The 23942-nt window shown below is 38.3% G+C and overlaps 1 protein-coding gene across 3 annotated transcripts in view; it reads right to left on the bottom strand.

The window, feature by feature from the left end:
* Positions 1-23780, bottom strand: part of LOC143732795 (uncharacterized protein C1orf21 homolog) — a 34442-nt gene extending 10662 nt beyond the window's left edge. The window contains exons 1-3 of one of the 3 annotated variants that reach the window (XM_077224178.1): positions 23579-23641; positions 14505-14551; positions 4805-4928 (exon numbers count right to left, since the gene is read on the bottom strand). In XM_077224178.1, the coding sequence (XP_077080293.1) occupies positions 4805-4895 (91 nt within the window). In that variant the 5' untranslated portion in view covers positions 4896-4928; positions 14505-14551; positions 23579-23641. Of the gene's footprint in view, positions 1-4804; positions 4929-14504; positions 14552-17034; positions 17190-23578 lie in introns of those variants that run through there. The other 2 variants (XM_077224177.1, XM_077224179.1) reach the window with 2 other exon arrangements.
* Positions 23781-23942: the final 162 nt, after the last annotated feature.

Here is a 23942-nt window from a genome sequence, read left to right as displayed (position 1 = left end):
AAAATCAAATGCCTTCCGGTCACTTTGTCTGTGCAGATCAGCATCAGTGTGAACGCCCCGTTATAGACTGGCAGCATACACACGCACACACCAATCTCAACACACACACGCACACACCAATCTCAACACACACACGCACACACCAATCTCAACATACACACGCACACACCAATCTCAACACACACACCAATCTCAACAGCTCACTGTAGATCGCATGTAACCAGACAGCATATTCTCCGCCTGCTGCCCCTCTTGTTTGTTTTAGGGCAGCTCGGCCTTTCCTGTCATTGTGTGTGCCGGAGATCGTGTGTGTTGCTGGGATTGACTAAGCACTGAATCACAGATGAGAACACACACACTTACACACACTCTCACTGCCTGAACACTGACACAGTTTGACTAGTAAACAGTCTGTTGTCACTAATCAAGTCAGGGTGAGAGCTGAGAGTTGAGAGAGTGAAAAAGAGAAAGGGAGATGGGGCACGAAAGCCCTCTGTTCTATTGATAGAGCTGTTTGACTGACAGCTGGGAAGGGCAGTGGAAAGAAGGACATCGGGTTGGCAGGAGAAAGAGAAAAAGAGCGAGTGAGAGACAGAAAGATAGACAGATAGAGAAAGAGTTAGCAATAATCCACAGGAACCAGGTCACTCCTCTGTTCACGCTGGTGAATATAATACTTGTTAATCTGAGAGAACTGTAACGCACAACAACAGATTTATATGCCACATCATGAGCCTACAGATCACAGACACAGAGTGAAAGAGAACCAGAAGATACCGTATAAACTGTCACATCCTCAAAATCTCAACAGAACCCATATCTGAACATTACTACTGGTACTTCCCAGAGATACATTATGTCAAATATTATGTCAAATAGTAGATAAATGACAACATTACCCCATTAGGTCATAGGACAGGAGTAATTATATTTGTAAATAGAAGAGAACAGCAATAAGGCTGATGTCGTAGAAGTGAAATGACAGTGCTAAGGGCCGTGACACACCAAACCATCGGCCAACGTCATGCTGTCAGTGAGCGTCTGTTGGGTCAGTTTTTGCAGTGTTCCACACCTCGGGGGAGCTCGCCCGATTCAGCATGTTGAACTGTAGTCTGGGCCGTCGGTGAGCGAGATCACTCTGATTGGCTGTTCAGTTTAGCAAAGTAAAGAAGTCAAGACAGTACAGACAGAAGGCTGTTCTAAATTTACAGTACGCCGTCTTACATTCTAATATAGACTGGCTCAGTGGTTCATGTAGGTTGTCTACAAACCGAAAGGTTGGTGGTTCAATCCCCGGTTCCACCTGACCAAGTGTCGAGGTGTCCATGAGCAAGACACCTAACCCCAACTGCTCCCGACGAGCTGGGTGGCGCCTTGCATGGCTGACACCGCCGTTGGTGTATGAATGTGAGTATGAATGGGTGAACGTGAGGCAAATATGTAAAGAGCTTTGGTGGCCATTCGGTCTGTGAAAGCGCTATATAAATGCAGTCCATTTACACAAATATTTTCATAAAAACATGAGCTGCCGGATGAAGAAAGTGATCAGCATGATTAATGTTTAAAACGTTAAGCAAGAGCTGCTTTGTTTACGGTTGGTATATCTGCAGTCCTTCTAGTTTCCCTTTTTGAATGATGAATAGACTATTGACACCTGCTGATATAGACAGTTCACACAGGCACAGAACACACATGACAGTCTGCTGCAGTCTTTGTGGTGTGTTCAACCACATTTTTTTTTGGCCGAGACGCAACCGACGTGAGGGCCGACAATCGGCTTTCATCGCCACTAGTTCTTTGACACCGGCTTGGTGTGTCATGGCCTTAACATGGTGGATGTAGAATGTCCTAACTGTATTTGTACTTCGCATGCATACTTACTATATATGGGCATTCTTATTGGTCGATTAGCTAGTTCTTCATTAAACACAGCAAATATTCATGATCAAAAGGAAAACTAGCTTGTGTTGTTCTTGTTAACTACCAAAACTTTTTTTTTTAATCAGTTTAGTTTAATTGAAATAAAGCTGAAATTAAAAGTGAAACAAAAGATGAAATACTTAAATGAAAATTAGAAATATTGCCTTGGCAACTAACTTAAATTACATAAGTTAAAAGTACTATTAAAACTTAAAGTGAAAACTGAAAATATAAAAAGCCAACTCAAAATATTAATACTATAGTAAAATATAAATAATACTAAAATTATACTCCAGTCTTTAGTGTCACATGATCCTTCAGAAATCATTCTAATATGCTGATTTACTGCTAAATAAACATTTCCCAAACTTTTGAATGGTTATGTACATAATTTATATACATAAAGAGAATATAGGCAAGAAACATCATATGAAAAAGAGGAAGGGATACTGAGGTAAAAAAAGAGAGAATAAAGTAAAATAGCTTGGGTAATGGGAAGGCAGCAGAAAAGTAGGCAGAATAATGAAAAGGACACAGCAAAGAAAGGAAGGAAACAAGGAAAGTGTGGCCTTGAGAAGAATGACAGATATGCAGAGGGAGGGATAAATATCAGGGGAGGAAAAAAAAATGGGAGTCTGATCCCACGTCACTCACTCTCTCCCTCGTTCTCATTTGACCGTTTCCCTCCATCTCACACACTGTGAATCCTTAGAGACAGAGAAAAGAGCATGGCAGGAAGAAGGAGAGAGAGAGAGAGAGAGAGAGACAGAGAGAGAGAGAGAGAGAGAGAGAGGAGGGAGAGAGAGAGAGAAGAGAGAGAGAGAGAGAGAGAGAGAGAGAGAGAGAGAGAGAGAGAGAGAGAGAGAGAGAGAGAGAGAGAGAGCGAGAGAGAGACTCCTATGGCTGGTCATTGAGTGTTTCCTGTGAGGATTTTCTGATGTTTTGCCCTTAATTCTTAATCTCCTATAATCTCTGTCACTCTCTGTCACACAGGTCACACACTAAGCACTGATGTTATCTAAACTCTTTCAAACATATTTACAACCTCTCTCTCACACACACAAAAAAAACCAGCGAACACATGAGTCACTCACTCCAGCTGATAATGTTATCCTCAAACACACGCCTGTTGGCACAGATGTAGCTGAGAGTCTTTACATAGACAGACACAGTATGAATGCCCAGAAGGATGCATCCAAGAATTACCCAAATGTAATCATCTTCGCAAAACGTTGTAAACATTATTCATTGCTTGGACATAAATTACTTTAACTGGCTGTTCGTTCTGCTAAAAGTTTAATCCAGAATGAGTCTTGAATGATTGGTAAAAAAACAGCCAATGTCCAAGACAAGATATCTTTCTGTCCAATATGTTCGAATGACTTCCCTAATAATAAGATTAACACAGGTTTGGCCAGCAATAAAAACGACTACTTAAAAATTTGTTATTTTTACTAAATCAAAACATACAGCGTGAGTAGTGTAGCCCAATTCACAAGAAAACAAGACTCGGCTCACAAGAGTCAACTCTACTCACAAGTTACAAGTTTGAATCAGTCTGACAAATCCTTCACTGGCTCAGTGAGGTGAATCAACATCTGAATACTGAACTGCAAATGATTTTCAGTGATGTGCACTTGAACAATAGAAAAGAAAACAGCAAATCACTGCACCCCAATACAAATACTATATTTGAGCTAATATTACCCACATGATAGAGAAGAAATGCTATATTTGAGCTAGTATTACCTACATTACACCCCATGAAAGAAAAGAGTAATAGACGTCTAAACTATGTATGAACCTGTAAGTCATTTTAAGAATGAATTCAGCTAATGCTTTCAGGTAAACAATACACAACAGAGGTTGATTAGGAAATCAAGACACAATTTTATGACATGGTTGGGCCCTGATACTATATTCCAAATTGTGGACTTTCCCCTCATTACGAAAGTACATACTTTTAAAGCATAGTCCAAGTATACCAAATGGTAAGACGCCAAAAATACAGACTGGAAAACAGGCTCTTATCCATCAACAGAAGTCCAGTGGAGAAATTACATTCTGAAAATGTGACAGTCTCCCATGGAAATCAAACACATCTCTGCCCTGTTTTCATCCATAAGTGTTTTAATCAAAGGATATTTTAATATTATTTATGGTATAACCAAACCTGGACTGTGAATGGTGACTGTCCAATAAAACCATTTCGTTTTAGATAGCCTAAAAAAAAACAATTTCTATAAAAAAAACTACTAAATAATCAGAGTGGACTCTCTTATCCAAAGCGAGAGTATTTTAACTAACAATGTATATACTTCGCCTTTGTCGCCATTGGCTTTTGGCTTGCTTACTTAGGGACATTTAATTTTATATTTAACAATATTATTACAACATTATTTTCCTGTTATCTCTGTAAAGTGGCTTTAAAACAATCCGAATTGTAAAAAGCGCTATATAAATAAAGGTGACTTGACTACAATTTATTTACTACATAGACAGTTCCCCAGTAGCAACCTGGAGTTATAGTTCACCCAAAATTCACGCTTTATGTTGTCCAAACCTGCATGACTTCCTTTCTTCTGAGGCACACAAAATATTGATGAACTTAGGGTCTATGGCTGGGTACTGACACAAATTTCACAATTCGATTAAATTTCGATTCACAAGCCTGCAATTCGTTTCGATTTGATTCAACATTGATTATTTTGGAAATCAGGTACAAGACATGGCAAATTTTCTCAAGGAAAACAAATCTCTTAACTAATGCTGTAAACTATGGGAGTCAGCCTACAATAATATTGGAAGGTAAAAATGAACTGATTTGTATACAAACCACAATGCCACAATGCTCATAGCTCATGTTTGTGTGTTTGAGACTGACCAGTGAAAAGGTCTCCATTGCTGTAGGCTTTGCCCCGGCCCTCTTCGTCGGTGGGCACAGCCGACACCTGCTTAGCCGAGGTGCAGCCCATGGCCTCACTCTCTCCCCCCTCTCACCATCTCACCTGAGAGACAGAGAACACATTCAACATTCACATTCAGGAGCCTGACAGCATGCGTTTAAAGTCAGAATGGACACATGATTAGATCCATTAGAGTATCTGCCGGGTTACGTACTACCGATCATCAGGAAAAGAAAACACATCTGTGTTGAGCCTGAACAGATCTAGACATGCTTTCTATCACAGCCCAAAGTCAAAGTTACAGATTCATCTCTTTCCCTCTTTAGTTACGAACATGTGTATCTTCAAATTGAACCAAGGCCAAGACCAACACAAGACACACACAGCAGCCCCAAAAAGTATTTGGACACACTTAAAGTATGAATGTCACTGCATTATATAACAAAATATCAAACCAATGGCATTTACACAGAAAGAAATATAGCATAAGCACACTTTCAGCAAAAATGTAATTAAAGAAGTCTGTTAAGCTTTTAAGGATAAAACAAAAAACAGATCAAAATACAAGACAAAAAGTAAATGGTCTCTTTCTAGTTGTCAAGCAAAGTGGAAAATGTCCATTAGGGAGTCGATTCCAAACAGAAGTGATATCTTATAATAAGCAGTCAGTTAAATATAAAGTATGTTTTTTACCCTATTATGACTGACAGAATAAATGTCAAAAGCTGCTTTTTAAAATCTTTATTTAGGAGCCAAGCACCAGAGGGGCTGTAGCTATTGTAAAACATGTGGATGCTGCACATTGGTGGTGGTTAAGAAGATTAACCCCATCAATATGTAAAGCGCTTTGAGTACACAGAAAAGCGCTATATTTGGCAAACTTGTTCTGGTGGTAATAGTAATCTGACTAACTTTAGGGTCTCTAGGACCACCTCTATAGCTCCACCACCAGCTCAAAAATTCACTTTTCAAACGGTTATAACTTTCGAACCCTCTGTAATAGAAACAAAATACTTAGTACACCATCATGCTGATCCCATACAATATCTTACATTAAGACTCCACCCATTACAATAGTCACTATTTTGAGATGCACTTTATTCAGTTTTTTCGCTGCTACTTCAAATTTTGTCCAATTCTCACCAAAATTCTCAGATGATCACTGAACCGAGCCTCACAGAAATGACTGAACAATTTTTGATATTCCAAAATCAGATTAGATGCTATCTCTCTACCAAACTTTGATTTATCAAAACGAAACTCAGTACGCTTAATCAGTACCATGATCTGAGGGTACATGCAAAATTTGAGAACAGCGCCACCTATGGGTCATGACATCAGATATATTTTTGCTAAATAACTTTTGAAATGTTTGTCAGAAAATCATGATCTTGGTGTTTGATTCCTTGGGTCATCCTGAATCAGTCAATACCAGTTTTACCAGGATTGGACAAATCTCCTGTCAGCTAAGGCTGGGCGATAAATCGATAACGATAATTAACGCGATATGATTTTTCTCGATAAAACGATATCAAGAGTTCGATAAATGTTCGATAATGTTTATGCGCCAAAAGCGGAACGAAACTCATTTGAACCGCGCGCCACACGGAGCATTTATCCGCTCGGCTCAAAGTCCAAACGGCGGCACAGCGCAGCGCGAGCTCACGAGAGCAGACGCGTTTACTCTGATCGGTCTCTGTCTCGAGATCCAGTGAGAAGCGTTTGAATTCAGCGAAGAACACAAATGTCTCAGTGATTTAAACCAGTTTAAAGGCAGATGAAACGGCGCGGACAAACAGGAAAAACACTGTGTGAAATGATACAGCCAGAATCTGAATTGATACTGAATCGATTTACCATGGATTTACTGTAACGTTAGCCTGTAATAACTGCACCATGAAATGTAGGATATACATATTGAATTGCATTATATTACGAATGTAGACAATGTATTAAATGACTAATGGAATATAATTACAGTATTTAATAATCTATTTAGGCTACTGTTTTTCATACAAATACCATAGAAACCATAAAGTTACATTTTGCCATGATAGTGATGTGCTATAGGCTATGCCTGGTTTTATCTGTGGTTATCATGATCTAAATGCATGATACTGGATGACCAATGGTTAATTTTAATAAAACTCAAACAGTCCACAAAAATGTAACCTGTTTTTGTTAATGAACATAACTTTACATAGTATTAGCTTGAGTTAGGATGTAGATTTACTGTCAACTCACTGTCAAATATGCATTTTGAGACAAAATATGTAATATTAATATTGCAGCCTGCACTGCAAACTGTGCTGAAGATACATCCCATCAAAGTTAGGCAACACAAACCTGTTTCAAGACTTGAAACAATATCCCCCATTAGCACATGCAGAAACTAAGAAATATATTTTTCTATTCAAATATTTATTTTCTTAAGGAAAAATGACAAACGTTTGAATGTTCTACCTCAGATTTGTGCAATGTTCACCTGCTTGGTAAGTGTTTGTCATAATATGTTCTCACAATAAAGAGTAGTTTAAAACCACAATTAACGCTCTGGTTTCTAAAACTTTCCCTTAGGAGCGAAAATCGGCCTTTAAATTTGAAAGAAACAAAGATTTGACATTTATCGTGATAATTATCGATATCGACTGATATAAAAAAAAATATCGTGATAATTTTTTTTGGCCATATCGCCCAGCCCTACTGTCAGCCAATTTGAAATCTGACATAACGTTGATATTTTTAAACGCTTTAACATTGAGACAAAATTTGGCAGGGTTCATTGATAATATGCCCTGAAGGTACCCGAGACGGTTGAACACGGCGCCACCTAGTGTTCTAGAGATATAAGTTTTAGGCAAACACTAACTTTTGAAAACATCGTTAAAATTTTGTTTTCTGTGTCATCATTCCCAAGAGATACCTCTCCGAAGTCGACTGCCTGTGTGTACGGTTTTATGCTAGTTAGCTTAGCATGCTAATAACAAAGGTGTAAAGTCCAGAGGTCAGAAAGTAAAAGTCCTGCCATTTGTCTATTCCACCCATGAACTCAGCCAGCTAATTTCACTAATTAGTTCCCCCGGCTGAAAAACTGTGCTAATTAGCAAATCCAGGGCCCAGTCCAAATTCGCATACTATCCGTCCTAAATAGTATTTGAAAATGGAATTACTACGTCCCAAATTGTAGTATGTTGAAATGAGTGTTCCAAAGATACCCGGATGGTCTACTATATCCGGTCAGAATCCAAAGTGCATATCGATGCACTTGCACACTCTAACGGCTAATATTGCCCACAACCCATCGTGCGATGGACGAGGATTCGGTTAGAACTACAAACACGAGTGAAAAGTGTTAAAAAATTACAGACATGGAGGACGCGCAAGTCCGGCGGTTATGCAGAGAGGTTTAGATAAAGAGGTTTGAGTGATTAATTATCAGTATCTAAACTGACGTTTTTATTATATTACATCTGCAGCAGCATTGTGAACTTTTGTAAAGATATGTTTAGCCATTAACTTTTAAATGCATCATTATATTCAAATTGCAAACACATGAGGAGAGTCTCCGCATGAAAGACCCACGATTGGCAGCTGAATGTGCTCTCCGAAACGGTAGGAAATCAAATTAGATTAAATTTTAACTGTGACAAGATGATTGACAGGGCAGTTTACGGTGACAGGATGCACGCGGCAGATCTGTACGTTAAAGGAGAACTCCGGGCAATTTTTAAGTTAATCTTGATCGTTATACCTTTGTGAGTACTGTCTATAGAAAAAAAAAACGAACCGGATTGGTGCTTGCAACACGGAGCTGCGACCGCAAATGCCCAGAGCTCCCCCTCAGCTAAAACGGCAGTTATGGGGGCATATACATAAAGAGTGTCTTTGTGCCTCTTAACAGACACAAAATGCAATTAAAATGTCTGTCCAACATGAACAGGGCCCTTACATGTGAACAAGATGCGTTTAGCAACAACCATTGTTTAAATTCACCTAAATAGTGTTTAGCTGTAGCTAGCTGTAGTCTCGCGCTGAAGTCCCGTGGGAACTCAGTTGTAGCCAAAGGTAAATAGTAGTGATGGGAAGTCCGGTTCTTTTCCGCGAACTGGTTCTTTCGGACAGTTCGTTTCAATGAACCGGTTCAAGAAATGGTTCACGTTTGTGCCGTTCCGAATTATGGCAACAAATAAAATAACTTATTTTCATCGTCATCCTTTCCATGACCTCGAGATTCTGCAGTTGTGTCTAGTTGTACTACAACTTGATGCGCAAACTCCCATACAAGTACTACATGCTAAAGATTACCGCATTTTTGCAGCGAAAACTTTGACAAGGATGACTACACAGACACAACACAGCGGGGCCGGTTGAAGAAAAAAGTGATTCCATGGACGAAGACGTGTGCAACCACTGTGGAGGTAATGTAAACTTTATTTATCATTCCGTTAATACGTTAAGTGATGCTTTTGTGTGCTCATTCTTGCCTTGGAAGCTCTCCTCTGCAGCTTGGTGACTGTGCGCGAACTGAGCGGCACACCGTGATGAGCAACAAGGCCCGAACTTTTCAGGTTATGGGTTCGACTTCCATGTGGGACATACCCAGACTGCAAGAGGCACTGCGGCCAGAAATGGTGCAGAAATTCTTATGTTCCAGACATTACGTCTTCAGAATTATCTAATCTGAACTCTAATTGAATATAAAATGCAGTGCATTTATATAAAAAAATCTTCATTTTGAGTTCGTTCTCACTTGAAATATTCTGAACTTCAGCAGCTGAGTGAACGCATGTCTTCTGAATGACACATTATGAATCCCATATGGTGCAATTACCAAATTGTTACTGATATGCCATGTACATTCAAGAGTTTATTTTCTTTTCTTTTAGTAATCTTAGGATGGTATGACGATACATCTTTATTACAATCGGGCCTACATTTTTATACAGTAGTTTTAATACTTTTAGGACCAAATGTCATTTAATTACTTAAGATTTAATTACTTAAGTATTTTATTTAGGTTTGAAGATTGCTTGATCAAATCCAGTTTATTGTAAGAGTTTGTGCCATGTGAATTGTGCATAATGTTCCCTAAATAAATCTTATGTCCAAAAATATCAAATGTCCATAAAGGGCTTGGGCCTGCTGCATGCAGCTATATTTTAAATTAGTGCTGTTATGGGGTTTTGGTTGTGAACAACTCAATGAATCGTATCACTCATAAAACTCGAAAGGACACTAACGTCACTTGTCACCATCCACCACTGCACCTACTGTATAATTACCAAATGAACGAGTAAACAAATCTGAACGAGTCTTTTGTCAACTGAATCAATCCCCTCTTCGTTGAGAGGATTCAACTTTATGGCCCCTGAACCGAATCAACTATCACTGTTAGAGAAGGCCAAAACCCAGAAACAAGTTAGCTTCACAGTTCCATCGTCCTGAAGTCAATGGGTTCTTTGAATATGATTTGGTTAAATGCCTGAAATAATGTCTGTGGTTAACAAACCCACTTTTTATTCTACAACATATTCTACATCAGCGATTTCTCCCCTTTGATTTTAATAAACATTTTACTTGACTTGAAAAAGGTGGTCGCTAACAAGTGGCTAAATGGGACTCTACAAAGGTTGTCTGGGAATTAAACATCACCATGCTGAACAGGTTAACTCATCTATTCACAACCATTCACTTTTTTCAGCCTCATTGAGTTTATAATCACTCTTGCATACTATTAGAACTCAAACTTTCAGAGAAAATATGTTTTAATTAAAGAGCTGTCAGAAGCTTAATGGTGGTTACATTAAAGTCATGCAACCGTGGTGTAGTTGCTTTGTTTAGCTTTTTGTCCTATGTTTAGCTTTTTACTTCTGGCGATTGTAATAAGGCATCAAAATTCATAAAAGTTGTTTAAATTTATGAAGATTATCATGATGAACAAAACGTCACCACAAAGGTATAACGTTTAATATATAATTAAAAAAATATAAACTTTTGTTGGTCACAGACCTTATTCTATTGTGTTTTTGTTGATGTAATCAGATGTACAAAAATACATCACAGCACTCTATGTTTTGCAGCCTTTCCATATAAAAACACCTTCAGAATCAGTGACTCAGAAATGAGGGAGACAAATTGAGAGAAGACAAAACAGGAGAGTGAAAGATCAAAAGAGCCGACTACTCCTCCTCCTACTCTCTCCTCGTTTGAAGTTGTCAGGAGGGGCAGTGTTTAGCTCTGCCTTTAGCAGCACGGGGCACAGGACAAAGCACCAGGTGTACAGACGAGAGAAAAGTGTGCAAACGCGTGCGTGTATGTGCGCACCCGTAAGCCCAACCACTCTCTGCTGCGAGTCTTGAGTCTGCGGTGTGTTGATACGCCATTCCATAAAAGCCTGTGTATAATCACCCACAGTAGGGGTTTTTGATGAGGAAGCGATTAGATTTACACCATATCGGGTCTGAAAAGAGTGTTAACCATTGAAGTTGCTCAGTATTGGAACGGCCTTCATTTGTGAAGTTCTACATATGCTCTGTCACTTGCATAGATGCTGAAAAATATATATTTGGCTAATTTGACAATGATTTCAGTTACTGATAAGAGTATAGTCTCCTCAGCTCGGTTTAACAGTTTTTATCAGGTTTAAATATATTTTTGAGCATTTGAAAGTATGGTTATACAAAAAAGACAGAGGCTGAATTTAGCATGTTACTATTTAGCATCCATGGAAACTTTCCATTCCACCAAAGGATTTTTTTTTAAATGTTCTACACCGAAAAAAAATGGTTCTTTTAAGAACTGTTCACTGAAAGCCGGTTCTTTAGAAAAGCGAAAATGTTTCTTTATTAGCATTACTGTGCAAATTCCTTTAGTGTAGCAGTGTATTTCTCTTATTATAGGTAGAGTATGAGTAGCATGGTACCATCTATTTCTAAATCTGTTTCTTTCTTTTTTTGATCAATGGCAGACCTGTTTGAAAACAGTAATTTTGCTTTTGGTGATGCTAGTTGTGCATAAATTATAATTTTGAATATAGTGGTGACAAATGAGCACAAATAAAAATTAATTCACCCTTGTGTTACCTAACAGAGGTTGAGAGTGTCTGACTGTTCACACATCTTACGACTGAGACATAAACAAGAAGCCATCTGGGCACTTGTGTCAGGTTCACTTTCTCTTATGCAGACAGAATGTTGACATCTGTGTTCTATAACTTTTAAGCCGTGCATATACATGTACCAAGATAAATGCCCAGCTACGTGCGTTGCTATAGAGGTCATGTGAGTGTCATGGGATGGTCGAATCTGTCTCAATAGAACATGACTTAAACCTGCCTAATAACTAAAACACACTTTAACTCTAATCAGATGCAAACAAAAGCTACGCTTCTTAAGACAAAAAAAAAAGTTCAAGGGGGAAAATTGTGAATAAAGCAGCATTTCCATGCCAAGTGTAGTGTTTAAAGTAACACTATGTAGTTTGTCAACCTTCATTATATATTTCCAAGACCCTTGTGATGGTACATCGACTTACAATAGGTTGAATGACACGTCTGCCATAGCCTGACAGTGTCTGTATCGGTTTTAATGGCACTATGTAACTTCGGGTTTCCGGTAGGAACCCGAGCACAAAAAAAACTACAAAATTCGACTGCTTTACGGCATACGTCACTTCCCCCACTTCCTCAAATTCTGACATGAGAGCCCAACTAGCGTTTGATACCCGTCTGTATGTTGTTGTCATGACCGAAGCAACAACTAAAAGGAAGAAGGCAAAGGTTTTGTCAGAGGAGACGAAAAGAAGAAAAAGGGAGAGTGACAAATTAAAAGACCGGATGAGGATCAGCAAGACAGTTTGAAGACGGTGAGAGTGTGCGCACGGGCGACCGGCTCTCTCTGCTCGTTTTTTCAGTAACATGCACCCTTTCACAAGCGCAGCAGTCAGTCATCTATAAAGTGTTTATACATTTATAAATAAATCAGGGAGTCAGGGAGCTGACTATCGCGCGAAATGTAAAAGGCTGAATAACATGGCCTGGCCATGTTACGGAATCTATCTGGTACTCCATTTATCTTCATGAATCAAGTAATGCTAGTAGAGTAGCGAATTATCAATCTGGTAGCTACACTAACATGCTAGTTTACGATGGTTATAATAAATAATCTTTCAGGATAACTATCCTATTCCTAATGTCTGCAGGCTGATATGTTTGTGTATTTATTTTTCTGGTGAAAGTGTCTTGCCCCTGGCTATAATGCAAATCGATTTTCAAATTTGCAGATTCATCTATGGTAGCTTGATATTATAATATTGACGATATATGGCTATTACCTACCACACAAACATTTAATTGAATTAGCATATCCGTTATGTAAAACAGTAGACAATAGGCTACTATAATGACGCTGTCTTGTAAACGTGAGCTACGCGATCTTTTGACGTTTGAAAAAAATAAAACCCATGAAATTATATTCATATGACATGCTGAAATATATGCCAATGTACCTGGGATGAAGACATTTCACACGCAACGCTGGCAGTCTGCCCGCGAGAACTCAAGACAGTATCGGCTTGTCAACAAACACACACGTGTATCACCTGGTGTAACCATGACAGATTTTACGACAGTAGTAGAAGACAATACTGTTTCCCAACTGTAGGGGGACCCCGAGAGCAAAAAACGCAAAAACGACAGTGTTGCTTTAAGAGAATGGGAGAATTATTCAGTCAAATGACTTTTTGATACACATATAGGATGCATTGATATTAAGATTCTGCCTGATAATAAATAGGCCATGGTTTTCACGTTACAGCTGATAACTTATAAATGCCTAATATTAAAATCTATAATATTTTGTCTAAATTAAAATAAAACACTAAAAATAAAATGAATCGTTTTAAATACTACAAAGTATATAGGCATCACAATTGGCTATTTTAATGTACAGTGTGAAAAACATATATTCATATTGAGATTTATTAAATAAGACATGTGGTGTTTTTTAACTAACTTGAACTGATCAAAAGTGACAGTAATGACTTTGACATTGTTACAAAAAAATGCATATTTCAAATAAATGCTGTTGTTTTGAACATTCTATTCGAAGACTCCTGAAAAAAAGTATCCACAAAAATATTAAGCAGCAAAACCGTTTTCAACATTGATAATATGAAATGTTTCTTAAGCACCAATAAGTATTAGAATGATTTCTGAAGGATCTAGGAGTAATGGCTACCGATAACTGTGCCAAGAATGTATTAAATAAATGTGTTTCTATTGTAAATTACGTACATATTTGAGACTTTATGAAAAATTGCATGAAATTGTGTGAAAACAAATGAATAACCTACTTTCTATGCAATAGCCTTAAACATGATGAAGTCAAGCAAGATAGCATCACACCCCTAACACACACACACACACAAACACACACACACAAACACACACACACAAACACACACCCTCCAACAGGCCGCAGGGCTAAGAGCTGTCTGAGCCACAGCTCACCCTGAAAAACAGGCTCATCAGGAGAGAACAAGAATCATCGGAAGGACTAAACAAGTCCTTTAAAAATCAGCTGAGACGGGACAACACGAACACCAAAACCCTTCTCTGAGGAACCAGAGGAGACCCCATTCATTCATTGATTCAGTCCCCCCACCATAACATTTACTCACCCACAACGGCTGTAGCATCAACTCTCTGTCCCACTTTAAACAGCCTGCTGAGAGCAGACACGCAGTGAAACGTCTCAGTGCTGTCAAGATTATCTTAAGACTAAAGCCTCTTTCTCTTTTGTTCCTTCTTTATGTCTTAAACAGGGTGAGTGGTGGTTTGGGGTGGAGAGCTGTAAAAATAATAGAGCTACTGTTTAAAAAGGGAACTCCAGCCATGAGAAGAGAGGGGGACGAACAACCGAGGGAGAGACAGAGAGTTCAAGTTAGAGGAAGCAATGAGACAGAAAAACAGATGGGATGATAAAAGCTGTCATAGATGGTCAAGGTGACAGTTTGCAACTGTTCATGCCCAGAACATCAGTTAAAAACAGTGGTTCTCAAATTTGTCACACAGCAGCCACTTAAACTGTAAAACAACAATTGCGGACAATCTGACAGCCCAAAATTGAAGAAAACCCCAATTACCTCAAAACATTATCTACAACATGATCCTTCAGAAATCATTCTAATACGCTGATTTGGTGCTCAAGAAACATTTCTTAATTCTTATTATTATCAATGCTGAAAATCGTTGGGCTCTTAATATTTTTTTGCAGAAAAGTTTGCTTTAGGATCTTTGAAAGTTGAAAAGAACAGCATTTATTTGAAATATGTATTTTTATTTAAACTTTATTCCAATGAAAGTCCCCCTGTAGTCAATAATTTTATCCCTTAAAACTCATCTTTGATCACCAATACGACATATGTAAAAGTTTTTTCCTTAAAATAGCTTGAATGTGTAACTACACCCTTGCCTCATTCAGTATACGTGGTTCTATGAATATGCAAATTAGCCCCGCCTCCACTCACTCACACCAGCTCAGAGATCCACTCGTTGACGATCAAACGTTGACATGTTTGGTTACAAGCTAGTTTGTGACGTCAGAAACACCAGCGATTTCAAACCGCGTTTTTGAGACCAGTGATTTTTCAGTGATTTTTGGTTCACTGCAGTTAAAGGGATAGTTCACCCAAAAATTTAAATTCTGTCAGTATTTACTCACCCTCATGTTGTTCCAACCCCGTAAGACCTTCATTCATATTCGGAACACAAATTAAGATATTTTTGATGAAATCTGAGAGCTGGATCACTCCTCCATAGGCTTCTTGAGGGATTGAACTTGCAGGCCCCGAAAAGTTATTAAAGACATCGTTAAAATAGTCCAAGTGACTACATTGGCTCAATCTTAAGTTTATCAAGGGACGAGAATACTTTTTGTGCGCAAAAAAACAAAAATAACGACTTTATTTCAACTATTCATGTCCTTCTCTATGGGCCTCGAGTCAGTTCACTAGTGTAAAAGCGTAGAGCTTTTGCTGTTGTACGTCACATGCATCACCCACATGACCAGCGTCAGCCAATAGTGAGCCTAAAGGTGATGATACACAGGGCAACTTTTTGAGCAATGTTTCTGGGCAATGTTGCTGTCAACGGGCAACCAGATGAGACACAGGGTCCACGACCGATCTAAATTATCCAGATAGAAATTTATTGCCCATTTTCAATGGGAAAGTGCCCAAGCAACAATCGCTCGGCATGATTGCCCAGCAACATTGCTCAAAAAAGTTGCCCTGTGTATCATCACCTTAAGTGTGACATAGCTCTATGCTATTACACTAAGTTTACTGACTAGAGGCCAACAGAGAAGGAAATGTATAGTTGAAATAAAGTAGTTATTTTTGTTTGTTTTTGCGCACAAAAAGTATTCTCGTCATTCGATAAACTTAAGATTGAATCACTGTAGTCACTTGGACTATTTTAACAATGTCTTTAATAACTTTTCGAGGCCGGCAAGTTTCAATCCTTTTGAAGCCTATGAAGGAGTATGGAGGAGTGATCCAGCTCTCAGATTTCATCGAAAATATCTTAATTCGTGATCCGAAGATGAACGAAGGTCTTATGGGGTTGGAACAACATGAGGGTGAGTAAATACTGACAGAATTTTCATTTTGGGGTGAACTATCCCTTTAAGGAGAAAACTATCCCTTTTTCCTTGTATAACCATACTTTCAAATGCTCATGGTGTTTGTCTTAAAGCATATTAAAAACACCACATAGACATAAACAACATTAAAAACTTGATTTTCACCACAGTGAGACTTGGTTAATAATGGTTAAGAGTTTTGGTTAATAATGATAACCCTGAAATACACCCAGGAACTAATTAATGTTTCCATACAGCTTTTCCAACCACTACCCCCAACTTTCAAGGGAAATCAAGCTATCAATAATTTCGATTTGTGTAAGCAGTTTAAGCTATATCATAAGAACAGCTGTTTTAAGCCCAACATATAAACATGACCTTATAAAAAAATATACACATTGCAGAAATTGCTGATAAATCCATTCTTAAACTGTCCCATTGAGTTGAAATGAGTCAATTTACCAAAGAATGGTGTCACATACTATTCACACAAAAACTCATTCTACTCGTATTTCATGAATAAGTCCCAGTGTACGCAGCAAAGACGGAGTGGAAATCTTACTTACAGAAGTCGGAATCAATCTGTCCATCCACTGTCACACCGTACCACTCAGGGCTGTCCCAACACCGCCTGTATCTGACTGACTCAAATACTGACTTCACCCCTCAGCAACTGAATTGTGCCTGTCACCTCTATAATGAGCGTGTAAACTTTGTGTATGTGCCACTACTGTCAGAAAAGAACCAAAGAAATGACTCATAAACAACACACACCTCTCATACGACTAGTCAAATGAAACCGCGTCTTATCAGCATCTTCAAAACAACATATTGTTTTATTTTTTCTTGCTGTAATATTTACTAATGAATACCATTTCTCCTCCAGCAAACAAGCACACGGCTACAGCTTCATGGAAATATACTCCAGGGTCAGGTCTCTAATTTTTCCGTATCCATCTCTATAATGCAGACAAGCGCCTCCTAATTCTGCCTATAAATATTCATTTGAAATTAGAAAACCAGCTATTATATACCAATTCTGTTGCCGGCTGCTGCATAATTGGTCTGCCCGTTTCTTGTAAGTATACACACAGCTTTCTAATCAGCTCTTTAAAGTCTCCAAATGAAAATTTGACTCAAAAATGACTCATTTACATCCCTTTATAAAATGTTTACTAATTCAGCAAAATTTGAATAAGGTTTAAAAATGCCATGCTTCCATCTAAATGACACCGGTAGTAGACTGCACTGTTATTTAAACATTCAAATGAGTGTTCATCCGTCTCAGCACGTACACCAGACATTGGTGCCCTGATGCAGGGACGGAGAAGACGTCCATGATTGACAATAACAGAGGAGGATGTTTGATCCGTGTCATATCAGAACAGCGAGCAATTGTTAGTCACACACAGCTTTCAGCCTGAACTCTACCCCACGGAACAAAATGTTATGGGCAATAACCTATAAATTACCAGTGTTAAAATTATGTACCATTTTGGGGGTGGGGGAAACAACACTACATCAGATAACATTAACCATTTTGAATTATAGTATAAATGTACAGTACGAAAAGTGCAGGGTTAGGGTTATATTTTATAATTAGGGCTGCACGATATATCTAAATTATTCAAATATGTATATATCGCGATATGTATATTGCAATGGCTTACGATAAATTAATGATTTTGATACTTTAAAAGATTACAAAACACGACTATTACATACAGTATGTGACATGCTTTATGTTATTACGCACAATTAAGTGAAGTAGGACCGCCTCAAGTGCACAGGACTGCTCGTAACCCAGATTTCAGTTATTTTCCGCAGCTTAGTTATAATCAAAATTATTCAACCCCCATTGCAAACCAGGTTTATTGGATAAATTTACATGCGTTCGGCTGTTTACAATGAACGTTTATCAAAAGTAATTGAAATAGTTTAACAACAAATGTGGTTTCCCCAAATTCAACTGAAAATGCAACTTTTAATGAGTTCTGCAGTCTCAAAATGATTCAACCCTTTCATGGCAAGCATCTTTAGTACTTAGTAGAACACCCTTTTGCTGTTATGACCTGCTGCAAACGAGATGTATAACCAGACACCAGCTTCTGGCAGCGTTTCTGAGGAATCTCATCCTCATGAGAAATGGCCTCCAGTTTGGTAATATTCTTGGGTTTGCGTGCTACAACCACCACCTTCAAATCCCAGCAGAGATTTTCTTTGGGGTTCAAGTCAGGTGACTGTGATGGCCACTGTAGAATATTCCAGGATGACTTCTGCAACCAAGCCATGGTGGAATTAGAGGTATGCTTGGGATCATTGTCCTGTTGGGAGGTCCTATGACGTTCAAGCTTCAGCTTCCTCACTGACGGCATGACATTGTCTCCTAGATATTTCCTGATACAATGAATCCATCTTGTTTTGTACATGCTTCAGGTTTCCAGTGCCAGAGGATGCAAAGCAGCCCCAGAGCATCACCGAGCATCACCATGTTTAACTGTAGACAGAGTGTTTTCTTCAGCATAAGGTTCATTCTTCTTCCTCCAGACATACAGCTGATCCATGGGGCCGAAAAGTTACAGTTTTGTTTCATTGATCCATAGAACAGAATTCCAAAACTTCCATGGCCTATTTATATGATTTTGAGCACTTTTCAGTAGTGGTGTACATCTTGGAGTTCTGGCATGGAAACCGCATGAGTTTAGTTAGTACGCGCCTTACTGTGCAAGCTACAACCTCTGTGCCTGTTGCCACCAAGTCTTGCTCCAGGTCTTTTGCAGTCACTCGGGAGTTTTTCTGAACCTGCCTTCTCAGAAATCTGGTTGCAGCCGTTGATAGCTTCCTTTTTCTGCCCCGTCCATGTAGTGTAACAACTGTTCCTTTAAATTTTAACTTGGAAACTATGCTTCCAACTTTGTCTCTAGGGACATTAAGTGCCTTCACAATCTTTTTGTATCCTGTTCCTTGTTTGTGAAGGGTGATGATAACTTCTCTTAACTTTTTAGACCATTCTCTTGCCATATTTCCAACCGTCAGTCAAACGTGACACTCAACAAAACTAGCCAGTTCAGATATTGCATGTGTTCTAGCTCAAGCACACCTGGGTGCAACTAATGAAGCCCTTGATTAGTCTCATCAGGTGTGCTTAAGACAACACCGGTTTTGGAGATTTGTGCTGTTGTGAGGGATTCTATTCAGGGGGAATAGTTTGAATAATTTTGAGACTGCAGAAGTCATTAAAAGTTGCATTTTATTAAAAGTTGCTAAATGTATTATATTTTATATATATATATATATATATATAAATTAATAAATACATTCAGCGAAATCTATTATATCAGATGAAAACAGAGATTAAAACTATAAGGTACAGTTATACAAGTATTAATTATTAATAATATTTAATATTTTTAATATAATAACCATGTTATAATAACTAAAATTATTATTAATAATAATAATAAACTCCACCAACCTAGTGTTCAAAGCTATATTTGGTTACCAACTATAAGACAAATTGTTTCGGGATTTTTTGTATTGCTTACAAAATACTTTATATAAACAATGTAAACAAATGAAAAATATTCTTGAGATCTAGAAAATCTCAAGTAGAGTAGAGTAGAAAGGAACTGAGTTAATTAAGTTAATTAAGAAGGAAATTAAGTTAACTGTTTCTCATACAAAACAAATCACATAGCTTTAGAAAACATGGAACATGCAGAATGACTCATATGGACCATTTATATAATTTCACTTTCACAAGGAAAAAAGCAAGAACATTTTTCTTAATATCTCCATTTGTGTTGTGTTCCACATAAGAAAGAATGTCAGCGGTTTGGAAGGACATGAGGGTGAGTAAAATTTTTCCTTTAAACACACAACCACCAAGCCATCCCACACAAGAGTTAGCCTATATCAGGTTGTCCTGACAACATACTGTATTAAAACCAAAAGTAGTAATTCACAAATATGCTCACATGCAACATCCTTGGTCATCAGAACACACCACACAAAGCTCTAACACTGCAACAGGATTGAACCTCCCACATAGACCTCTAGTAGCTATGGAAACCTCCTCTCTGAGTGATGTCACCCTGATATTGCATCATAACCCCATGGGCTAATTGGGTCTCTTTTCTCAGGTCCTGTGAACCGAGCGGGAGAAACTGAATAAAATAGACAGAGAGGGAGATGGGAGCTTTGGTGGTGGAGAAGCTTGAAATCGACGGACCAAGAGGAGAACCCACAGTCGCTATTAATAGCCTTTCAGCCTCTTCAGTCACCAGAACAAAAGCCATATGTGTGCAAAGCAACACACACAGACCGCTTATGGATGAGAGAGAGACAGATGGAGGTGTCAGACTGATGAGAGATCAAGAGAGGGAGAGGTACAGAGCAGGCCATGTTCCCTATAGCAAAACATGACTCATTTCCGTAAATTAATTCCTAAAGTTTGTTTCAGATAAAAATAAATAAATAAAATGACTGAGCAGATCTTTTATATCTTCATGTGGTTCCTGACATCCAAGTGTTGCATATTGCATGCTCTACAACATTCCTATAGACTAAGCATGTTTTGCTGTTAATTACAGTTTTTCAATTAAGTTTAATGTTAATTAAGGGAATTTATTTTGGTAGCCATGAAAAACAAAGCAGTTAAGAAGAGTATACATCTAATTTGAATTTACATTAAACTGTACTAAAATTCAGCTCTTGGTTAATGCCATTTCTAAGAATTCCACTCTTAAACCTATTTTAAACTTAATTTTAAAAAGAATTTGAAATAATGTGAATTTACAGCTTCAACAAAAACATTATAACTGATAACTACAATTATAACTACAACCATGTAGCTCACAAGTCTGTTAAAGATTTATATTGCAGTTAAAAATCTGTTTGCCTATGGAGAAAATAAGAATCGAATTCTGCTATGGGATACAATCTTATGGTTCAGCAAAGTTAACTGTCAGACCAGGGCTGCGTTTCTCAAAAGCACCACGAGCCAAGTTGATCATAGAGACCGTTGGTGCCATTATGGATATTTACGCAGGCTTATTATGATGCTTTTGAGAAAAGCAGCCCAGATCATTCAGAGAAGGAAAAACCTGAAAGAGTCAGTAAATTAATGAGTAGTAGGGCTGCACAATTAATCGAATTTTTAATTGCGATTACGGATGCCACGATTACGTAATCGTTCAAAGCCGCGATTACAAAAGAAAATCCACTCTGCGTGTGTTTAGAGCATAATTATGTTATGAGAGGCGAATCACAACTACTTCAGAAAACCCAGCACAATATGACATACCAGGTAGTGACGTAATTGTACGCTGAAATAAAAAGACTTTCACCTTTCACCAGAAAAATGGACTCTACAGTCCTTTCAGCCGTTATACTGTGCTCGTAGCGCGCACTATTCAATTGCACGCGCAAATGCGGCGGCGCGCGCTGTGTATCGCTTCACTGTATAAAGGGCAAAAGAAACTACGAGCATGCAACGTCGTTACAATGTAAATTAGTAAGTCACGAAATAAAAGTAAAATACCAATAAATCACGTGTTAGCTGAGAAGGATTTGCATGCAGGTATTATTTTCAGTCTATTCACCAGGAGCTGTTTCATTAACAGTTGTTAGTATTGTGTATTTACCATGGTAAGTGTCGTTTCCATAACCCCAAAATGCCACTGAATATTCACTTTGTGTTATTTTTTATATTTTTAAATGATTGTGGTGGCTCATATAAACATTGTATTAACAAAAACTAGTTTGGGACTGCTATTTAATTGCTTTAGCATAGTCCTAATGTTTTTCTAGTCTTTACTATGAGTCATTCTTACAATTGATGTATGTTAAGTAAAGTGGGACCGTACTTGTGTGTGTTAACAATTTTTGTGTAAACATGTATTATAATATGCCTATATATTCAATGTAAATTGTGATAATAGTAATTAATAATCGCAATTACAATTTCAAGAGAATAATCGGCATGATTTTTGTCATAATCGTGCAGCTCAAAGCCTAAGGTTTAGGGGAACTCTTAAATTGGAACACTGCAAAGACGGTTCTCAGTGAGTCAGAGAGTTGTTAAGACAGATCACTACAAGTTGAACCCATCTGAAAGAGGCGATTCTCAATTCAATAAGTCAGTAAGTTCATTCAAAAACCAATTGGACCGATTCAGTCCGATTCATAGAATAATCGTTCGTCCGATTCATCGACTAAAGAATGATTAGTTCACGAATCAGACATCACAAAATAACGTATCACCCATTGCTAAATCACATTCTCAGTTGAGCCATTGAGTTGATTCGATAAATGCTCGGACCGAATCAATCGGTCCGGTTCTCGTCTAAACCGCCTCATTAAAAAAGATTGGGCTAAAAGGAAGGATTCATTTACAAATAAACATCGCTAAATCACCCACAGCTCCCCTAGTCTGACACCCAAGCACACAGACAGTCATACACTGAATGAGCTCTACGCTAATGAAAATACTGCATATGAAAGCACAGTGACAGAAGGACACACACAGCTGCGCCACGGCAGAGACAGAGGGCGCATTGTCTGCCCGCAGGACAGTGGGACACACACGTGTACGTGTGCATGCATGCCAACCCAGGTGTCTTTTGTTTTCATTACTTAGTTCCAGCTCAGCTGTACTTCGTAAAAGACGGGTGTAAATCAATACATGTCCATGCAATGGAACAGACTCATGACATTAACCAACAATTGATCTAACCTATTCCTGTCTTAATCATGGCTGTGTCTGAAAACCTAGTGAACAGCCTACCTAGTCAGGATTGTGGGCATCATAGGCGCCTACAATATTGTTACCTTCGTTTTAGGCGCCTAACATGCCATAAATGCTGTGTATGCTGGCAAGCACATCGAGACACAGCCCAAACCACACTGCAGTCCAGAATCAATGTTCAAAGATCAGATAGAACTGATCATGCAAAAAAAAGAAAAAAAAGAACCATTCAATAACCGAACCAGGAATCGACTCACCAAAGACAAGACACAAAGAAAAGCAAACGATTTGCATGTAACGTTGAACACAAACACTTGCCGAATCAGCGCAAAAATGCATAAATATGACAGGGAAACACTCACTTGTCAGAAGTGACCCGCTCGTTCCACTTCCACTGGCGGCGGCTCACACACATACACACACAGGCGGACGGGAATATACGCTGCTGTTACTGTAGTGATGTGATGTGGACCGCTGGCTTACAGCCCGCACTCCTGATTTGCTCGAAGAACTGCAGCCATCTTGCTGAAGCCCGTGTGGGAAACCAACCACATGCCTAGACGTAGGAGGGGAGGAACTAGTCGAATTATCCATACATTTTCCCCTCATCATGTCTGTCTTCAGCCAAGAAATTATAAGATTTTTGAAGCAATATTTCATAAATCTCTTTATATATGCATGTTCTGAGCTTATAATTTATGTTATATTCATTATAATATATTTATA

This window comes from Siphateles boraxobius, unplaced genomic scaffold, assembly GCF_051911475.1.
Source record: "Siphateles boraxobius isolate OS27281-9 unplaced genomic scaffold, OSU_SipBor_1 9, whole genome shotgun sequence".
Classification (NCBI taxonomy): domain Eukaryota; kingdom Metazoa; phylum Chordata; class Actinopteri; order Cypriniformes; family Leuciscidae; genus Siphateles; species Siphateles boraxobius.
The sequence above is the reverse complement of the archived record's forward strand: the minus strand, read 5'-3'. Positions and strand labels throughout refer to the sequence as shown.